Source organism: Corylus avellana, chromosome ca1 (assembly GCF_901000735.1).
Source record: "Corylus avellana chromosome ca1, CavTom2PMs-1.0".
Lineage (NCBI taxonomy): Eukaryota > Viridiplantae > Streptophyta > Magnoliopsida > Fagales > Betulaceae > Corylus > Corylus avellana.
The window spans coordinates 42,315,039-42,324,498 of record NC_081541.1 but is presented as its reverse complement, the minus strand read 5'-3'; the positions used below and the strand labels follow the sequence as shown (position 1 = coordinate 42,324,498).

The 9,460-nt window shown below is 33.6% G+C and overlaps 1 protein-coding gene across 1 annotated transcript; it reads right to left on the bottom strand.

Moving 5' to 3' along the window:
• LOC132167191 (cyclin-U4-1-like) lies at positions 1–1,662 on the bottom strand. The gene is made up of 2 exons (XM_059578098.1): positions 1,310–1,662; positions 1–521 (listed from the first exon to the last, which is right to left on the bottom strand). The coding sequence occupies exons 1-2, from the start codon at positions 1,642–1,644 to the stop codon at positions 242–244; spliced, it is 615 nt and encodes a 204-aa protein (XP_059434081.1). The 5' UTR covers positions 1,645–1,662; the 3' UTR covers positions 1–241.
• Between the last annotated feature and the right edge of the window lie 7,798 nt (positions 1,663–9,460).

The following is a 9,460-nucleotide window of genomic DNA, read 5'->3' as shown; positions in this document are numbered from 1 at the left end:
TACAACCTACTTGCTCCAACTAGTGAGTGGATTGTCCAAGATCTGTTTGAACGGGTGATTGATTCTTATAAAAACTTTCTTACATTTGTTACAATCTAGACAGTAAAGTGCTGGAGATTTGGATTCGATCGGCTTAGTACACAAAAGTCAAGTGCTCGTTTGGCCAACCCAAAATATAGAGAAAAAGGAAACTACCTCTATGTCTAAACTACATTTAGAGATCATGTGCATGAATTAGAGGTTAAATAGCTAGTTGTTGCTTCTGATGGGAGGAGGGTTCATCCTCATTGAAGCACAAGTGGGCTTTTAGTGATCTCCCTAAATTTAGAGAAGGTTCTGCTACAATAACAGGAGGTTGCTGCAGAATAATCTCTCTTTGGAGGTAGGAGCAGTAGGTGTGGAAGGTGGTGGGTGTCACATTTAATCGGAAGCCCAAGCCAAATAGGAAGTCCACTTCAAGAAACTTCATTTCTGTTGTGCTGATTCCTCCTACTTTTGCATAGTAAGCATTGTTGTAGAACCTGAAGAATTTCACAGCATAAACAATAATTTAATATTTAGATACATAATTACCAAAAAGAATTTACCATATTTATTTTCATCTACTATTGTCATCGATCAGTTTAAACTTTTGAGATAACTCGTGATTTAACATGATATCAAACTTTCATTTCATCTATGCCTATCAAATTATGTAAGGCTGTTGTTATCGTAAACAACAATGATGACTAATATGGAATTAAAGAGAGATTATAAAAAAGTCGAGACACAAATTTAACGTGATTCGGCAATATGTCTACATTGTCACAGAGAGTACAGTTATATTTTTGATATTAATGATTTAGAGTTATGTCATAGCATATATATAAGAAAACCCTAATTGTACGACTGTATTTTGAAAATCTCCAAAATACCCCCTCCGTGAATTTTGCTTTGCTCCGTTCACTCCGCCCCGTCTACTTGGCCAACCATTGATCTTCTAATATGAGCCACTAGTTCCAACAAAGGCCATTCAAATGAAGTGACAAAAGGCAATCTTTTTATAATCTTCATTGACTTCAAAGTTATTTGTAAAATTGCTGAAATCATATGCATCTTGGTTGGCAATCTGTAAGAGAACCAGGTTTTCACATGGCCGTATATATTCCCACACGCAAACATTAATTCTATTACAAAGATTATTATAGATATTATCAGATTAATTATGATTCCACAGAAATTTGAAACACAATCTTAATTTCTAGAAAAAGATAGAAAATTTATCTAGAAAAAGGTCATGGAAAATCAAAACAATAACTTGAAAACTTACATATCATCCATGAATTTTGCAGCCACCATGACACTTGTAATTAGCAGACGATGAACGTTGAAGGAATTGATAGGCAAAGCAGCTTGCCTTTGAGCAAAGCGATCGAGATAAACGTATGCCACAACGAAGCAAGAGGGGCTGCAATTGGCGTACTTGAAAATTCTCTCCAGGTAGCTTTGGATGGAGATGTTAGGGCGAGTGAGGCCATGGAAGACTGAGATTTTCTGCGGTTGGAGCCGAGGGTTGAGATCGTTGGACTCCGCCACTCTTTGGAGAAGAGAAGACAGAAATGCTATGAGCTTTGGCATCACATCTGGGTTCTCTAAATCCGCCATTGTTGAGGTGGTTTTGAATTCTCTGAGTTCGAAATTCTGTTGGGTCATAGCTTCTCATATATAGTGGTCGTTAATTGGTAGGTACTTTAATGGACCAAAACACCCTCAATTAATTTACATAAGACTGATAGTATTACTGAGATAACGTGACAGTTGTATAACAGTTTACTGATAATATTACTTTTTAAACAATGATTGGGAAGTCTCTATTAGTGGGTTTGTGTTCTTTATGAATCAAAAGTTTGTGATTTTGAATTGGGTAATGATTTTTAATTTCAAAACTTAACTTGTGAAGGAGGGAACATAGGTGGATTAGTGTCTTTTTATTGAAAAACTTTGGGGTTTTCGGCTGATTTATTATGACAATGGTGATGGCATGCCATACCCATCATGTGATTACATGTGGGAAATTAGTGATTGTAGTTGAAGGGCCCACTTTTTGGGAGGTCTTGCATGTGTTTTGATTCCATACATTTGGGTGACATAACATGGATTTGCAATGTTGATTTATAGCATTAGAATATGCTGACATTGTTCCAAACATACAGAGAATTGTGAATTTAGAACTGGCTCGTTGGATTCACGTTTGAGACATGTGATCTGGGTCAATACCAAGCTTCATGTACTAATCTTGGGACAGGCAAGCATCGCAACTTTAACACAATTTCTTTTAGATCTCTCAAATAATGAATTCTGACCAGAGTAATACGATTTATCATACTAATTTTATATTGGCTGATGTTGCGTATTTTAAGTAACTTACATTTTATTTTATTTTATTGTCTGATATGAGAAGCTACTTAAAATATGTCGCGTCGGGTGATATAAAATGGGTGTGTAGAGTAACATTACCCTTTTAATGGTATAATAAATCTATCTACAATTTTTGAGCATTCAAAATCAACCAGAATGTGTTTGCTTATGGAAAACGATACTCTGCATTTCATTTGAATCTTGGTCAAAATTTAAAATTGGAGTGCATCTAACAATTTCGTTTGCTCTTAGAATCAAAATACAGTAAATTTAATCTACATTATTTTGCCAAATACAAATATACGTTAATTACCTTTTTAGTACCTAAATTTTCACGTTTTTATTTTTTTACACCTAGGTTTCAATTTGTATTACAGATGGTATCTGACTTATGGGTAAATACCAATTTAGTACCTTTGTTACCATTTAGTCATCCAAATTAATTGACTGCTGCATGGGGGTGGCCACCCCCTGTTGCCCGTCTAGAAGTGGCCGAACCACTCCTAATTAAGGCCCTTGGAGGTGGTTCGCCACCCACAATGGCCAAAAAGGTGGTGGCCGAAACCACTCCCATTGCAGTCCGTTAGTTTGGCTGATGAAATGGTGATGGAGGTACTAAAGTGGTATTTATCCATAAATCAGGTACCATCTATGATACGAATTGAAACCTAGGTGGAAAAAAATAAAAACGTAAAATCCTAGGTACTAAAAATGTAACTAACCCTACAAATATGTACATATTAACTCCCTTTTTTAAAAAAAAAAAAAAAAAAAAAAATGAAAAGAAAAGAAGAAGAAAGCTTTACACTTCATGCTTGCTTTAGGATTTGATATAAATATGTTTTTTTGCATGATCAGTGCAATCTATCTTATTCTGTCGCTGGAACTTAAGACCCTACACAAAATACGTGCATCGCGTGCTGCATTAGAGCTTTTTCCAGCCCAAATTGGCTTTTGATAAGATCTACCGACACCCAGAATCAAAATTTGTAGCCACATATTATAATGGGGATTATATCCAAACATGCTTAGTATTTTTCATTAATTTGTGTTTATGTTTATTTTTCAAGCTGGCAGGTTGAGTTTAAGGGACAGGCATATGGACGTGATGACCTCAACCACCAAACATTACCAGCTGTCACATAAAGTTGATTTGTCATCTAAAAACCCCCAATAAAGGGATAATATATAAGTACTGATTGTACAAACATGTCGTTATTAATTGCAACTAACCGCTATATCCGTATATGCAGGAACTAATTAACCGCATATAAGGATGAAGATAACGGTTTAGGATAAGCGAAAGCAATTAATAACGGCATCCACATGTTGAAGATTAAGTTTATCCAATGCAGAAGTCTACAGTTTACACCCACTCCAATAACATAGAAATTAGATGTAATAAGTACTATTAATTTATGTAGTTAGTTGAATAAGGTTTTTTATGTTATAGCCTAGTATATGTCAAACTAGCTAGGATATCTGATTCTATAAATACATGAGAAGCTCGTGAATATTAGTAAGGAAGAAATATTATTTCATAAAATCTTTCACCGCATACCGTTATATATATAAACAATTATACGAAAACAATGTCGATTTGGACCTTTGGTAATTGGTATAGCGTTTAATTTAGGTTTTTTCTTTTTCTCCTCTCAAATCTCACATCATGCTGTGTTCTCCCTGTCTCAACCTCTCTCATGTCGCAATGACCTTAACATCGAGGATTTAGGATAATTATAAAATAAAAATGTAATTTTTAAATAAATAAATAAAAAAAAAAAAATTCCTTATGCATGGAAACTGTATATGATACTCAAAAAGGTACTTCTTGTGGTGGCCCAAATGACTGGTTAGGGCATACATATAGTATTGGAAACACAGGGTTAAATATAGATATATAGGACAATAAATGGAGGCGTCACAATGAAGAAGAGGAGAAGTGACTTTACAGCAAAGATGTCATTTTGTGGCTTTTCTTAAATAATGGGCAACCCTACGAATTTTGTTATCCGGCCGCTATCACCTTTTGTTATACCCCCACCACCTTTGTCTTAACTAGCCGGCATTTCCCATGTTGTAAACATTTTCATGGGGTGACCGAAATACCCATGCTTTGCAATTAGGTAATTCGGTTGTTAATTGTTATTATTTTTAGGGTTTAATATTTGTTTGTCCATGTGCTTTGCGGTTTTAACAAACTACTCTTTTGTGTATATTCCATTAAAAAAATTAGTGGATTCGCGCGGGGGAGGTGTTGCTAGGGACCCCATCCCTATGACCCCTCCTCTCCTGTATGTGGGTCGTGAGGATGGGCCAACACAAACCGTCTTAATTGGTAGTCAATTTTCTTAGTTTCTGTGTCAAGAAAACATATGGGCCTACCATTCATTTGGCACATTTCTTTTTTATTTATTTTCATGTACTGAATTGGTTATATTGGCACTTATTGTTGAAATGCTCAGCCTGTTTTATGTCTTATGTTTTGTTTTGTTGTTTTCTTCTCTACTCCATTCTCCAGTCGTAATTTAAGAATTCAAAAAAAAAAAAAACCATTTCTATACCCACAATTTTTTCATAATGACACAGTTTACCCCAAATCCCAAATTTACCTAATAAATGGAGGGTAATTTGAGAAAATGGTAATCAAGAGACAAAATGCCAAGCTGGAAGCATGTTTATCTTGGATGATAAAGAGAGTACGTAAAGCATGTTTTCATGTGCTTCTCCGACCCCATGTGCTGCCCATGTGAGTCCCCTCCACTAATATCTATTGCCTATCGCCCTGCATTATTGGCTTCTAATTACCTAAAAATTCTTTATACAATAAATGAAAAATACACTCGAAAATGGTACCAGCCAACATGTTCTTCATTTGGATTCAAAATAGTGGGCCTCCTACACAATATGGCCCTTCAGGGTACAAGCCACAAATAAGCTCTTACCAAACAAGAATCTTAGGAAGATTGGTATCGGGTTGATTTATGGGTCAATTTGATTTAAACGGGTTAAGTATTTCAATTTTGACACGACTCATTTAAACTAGCTGGTAACACGACATACTAATTTATATGAAAATGAATTTTAGACTTTTAGGATTTTTAGTTTTAATAGTACAGAAATTAATAATAATAATAATTTATGCAGGTCACTAAAGGGTTAAGCGTGTTGAGTTAGTGTCAGATTCGAGGATCATGTAAAAAATTACCAACCTGACCAACCTTAGATTTTGGATATCTACCAATAAAATTGTACAATATCCTTATTAATTAAGGGATTTTTGTTAAATTTTATTTTCCTTTTTCCCCTTTACATTCGATATATGGTTATGTCACCCACGGCTTTTATTTCTTTATTTTTATTTTTGTGTCAAGTAACAGACAAATATTGGAAACATTTTTTTTAAAAAAAAAAAAAAAGAAGGAAATTTTTTTCATTAATATGAATGTTCTTATTGTTAAAGCCAATTAAGCTATCTTGAAACGTGAAAATTGAAAAGTTCTTTATATTAATGTACCTAATTTGATTGATTATATTGATAGAAAATGGTGCTCCAGTCATTGTGGATGAAAGAACCCAATAACCCACGAGTTTCTAACATGTCTTTCTCACGTCAACATGTTAGAAAGCAATTTCCTGATTTCAATGTGTCAACGTGCGGGAGCACATGTTGTGCAATTTAGATCTTTATAAATGGTTTTTTTTTTCTACATGTCTGCACAACGGGAGAGAAAGAGAGCAATAGGATTCGAACTAATAATTTCTGTTTCATGAGACGTGGTCCCTAGCCAATCAAACCAGGCCGTACATGAATTCAATGTTAGGAAGCTAAAACTTAAGTTTCCCTCTAAAACCCTCCTTAATCTCTCTCACCCAAAGGCTCTTTGTGTTGGATTCAAATCCAAACATGATAGCAGTGAACAAAAATCTTATGACCAGTTTCTAGCTAATTTATGTCTATTTCTTTCATGGTAATTATGGTAATTATGGTAATAGATGATGAGAAAATTTTTATAATTTGCACATCACAAGAATTTTTATTAAAAAAAAAAAAAAAACCTTGGTACAATCACAATAAGGTTCCATGGTCCATAATATCTAAAGCATTTATTTGAACAAAGTACATGCTGCATCTCACTCGTTAATATTTCTTCTTATTGCTTTTGAGGATGTTTCTTCATTGTGAGATTTCTGCATTGACTCATGTCACACCAAGAATTGTCATGAGAATCTTATATTATAAAAGAAATGGACAACACTTCGGAAATTTAATATCCCAGTTTACAAGTATTTTAAATTTAATATTTTTCACCTATTTTTTCTTCAAATAAATAACATAAAATACAATTGTGTCATTCCTATTAATTTTTTTTTATTTAAAAAAAAAAGATAAAAAAAAAAATAAAGAAAGAGTTGGGTGGCCACCTCAATAGGAGGTCGCTTGTAAATTAGGACTGATAATTCGGATTGGCGTGTTGGGTTTAGGTTGACCCTCCAACTCGTTAAGGGTCAACCATGATGACTCATTTAGTTAAATGGATCATACTCTTCAACCTTAACATAGCACATTTAAATAAGTAGGTAACCCGATACAACCTATTTGACATGTTTGATAAACATTTAATAAGTACCCATCTTCCACAAACTTTTTAACATATCACATATATTCACATTTCATTTTCCTTTAAAACTCATGTTCTTTTAACACATGTAATATATCTTGGCAACATATATAATCTATCATAGTCATATTTCAAAATATACAGGGCTCGTACTCATAATAAAAACATTATACAATTTATGCAATAAAACATCAAGTATATATATATATATATATATATATATATATATATATATATATATATATAGGGTCAATCAATTTTATTGCACTCTACCCGCAAAGCATACGTTTGATTTGAGAAATTTTACTAAACATTAGCCTAGAATTTCTTTGCTAAGTTTATGAAAGAAAAATACAAGACAAGAGGCCTAGCTTTAAAATGAATCTCTACTTAATATTTTCTTAACAAAAATCTCATAATGGCTGCTATGTTTTTTTTGTACCTACTGGTCTCACCCTCTTTTGTGTTACGATCATGGGTCTTGAAAATTCTATTCAAGACCTCTGACATTTTGAGCAAAGCCTATCATGGAAAATTGGTTTTTGACACATCATGACTTTCAAAATAGAAAAAATGAGATTTGCTATTCGTTCTTCACTCATCCTTCTCTCATTTTACTTTTCAAAATTACCATTGGATCTTTGAGGTGTATGTATTGGACACATATGACCCCCACAAATCTAACAGTAATTTTAAAAAGTGAGAGAATGCAAAGAATCAAGAAAGGAAATAAAGCAATTTCCTAGAAATATCGCTCACACCAATTATTGTCAGCCAGTGTAAGATAAACCCCCCTTAAAAATTTTCTTTTAAATAAACGATAAATGCTAGAGAATCTATACCAATTTTTTTCCATTTTTTTTTTTAAAAATTAACCATTAAATTTGTAAGACCCATTTAACTAAAGGTGAATCAAATGGTTGATTTAAAAAAATGGAAGATGGAGAAGAATGGAAGCTAGAAAGACCGGAGTAGGTACTCTAGCATTTTTGGTGCCTATTTGGCGGCCACAAAAAGTTTTGTAAAAGAAAATCTAATCTATATATTTAACAACAATTTTCACCATTTGGACATTATCCCGGCCAGAACACCCACAAAAGAAACTAAACCCAAAAAAACTTTTAAGAATAATACTGTGTTGTTTTAAGACTCTAAAAATTTCAGAAGTCAAAACCCAAAATTGTACAAAATTGTTTTGAGAGAGAGAGAAAGAGAGATTTTACCAAATTCACATAAATCCCCATAAATTCTGACTAATTATGAATCTTTGATATCTCAAGCTCAAGGTAATGACGGCGAATGCATGCTGGCACACATGCATCAAAACAAAGTTGAAAGGCTTTGGAATGGACTGCAAAGTGGAAATTGCATCTTGTATATTTGCACCATCGGGAGCAATCATAATTCACATAAAATGGAGATTTGAATCTGACGGGCGCTCGGTGACGTTGAAGGCGACGGGAAAGTGGACGATAAAAAGCTAGAGGGTGATGAGCACATAGAAGAAGCATAAACAATCCCATCATCACCAGATTCATCACCTTTAGACTCCTCATGATTTTGTATTGTTTGGTAAATGGCAAGTTTAAATTAATACAAAAGCAAAGCCTCTTCGAGAGAGTTTCAAACTCATTAAGGATGTATATATATATATACTAGCTTAAAAATATATAAAATCATCTACGTACCAAATTAAGAACGTTTTATTTAATTAAAATATTTTGATTTGATGAGGATGTATTTTCTTACACATCGTATGTGTTTAGTTGAAGCATTTAGATGGACGGAATGTGTTAATTAGTCCATAATAAAAAATAAATAAATAAGAAACACACACACACAAACACAAAAGGCTTATTTGTTTAAATGGAATACCCCTCGGGTAGAAATAGGGGCAAAATGGATGTAAATGGTTGAAGCCTTACATGGAATTAAGAGACACACAAATGGTAGCCTCAGCTCAGGTGTTGTGTTACGAACCTAAGTTCGCAACGGGATAAATTAGGTTCTAAAAGAACTTATACTTTTCAAACACAAAGTTTATGATTAATTCTCTAGTTATTTTATTCATAACATAATGACCTTTAAATATGCATGCCGGCACACAAGCATCAAAACAAAGTGCATAGAGTTTGGGATAGCGTCTAAAGTGGAATTTGCATCTTCTTTCACACATTCTTGAGCAGTCACTTCTCACATAATATGGAGTCTTGACTTTGAAGGGTAGGGGTGGTGGGAGAGATTCTGATTCAAGGCGACGGGTAAAAGTGAGAGGATTAAAAGCAAAAGGGTGATTAGTAAATAGTAAAATTAGTAGAAGCATAATCAATCTCATGATTATCATCATATACCCTTAATTAAAATGAGTAAATGGGATGTTTAAATACAAAATTAGCAAAGTTGCTTGGAGATATTAGTGAAGAAAGTTTTAACTAATTAAA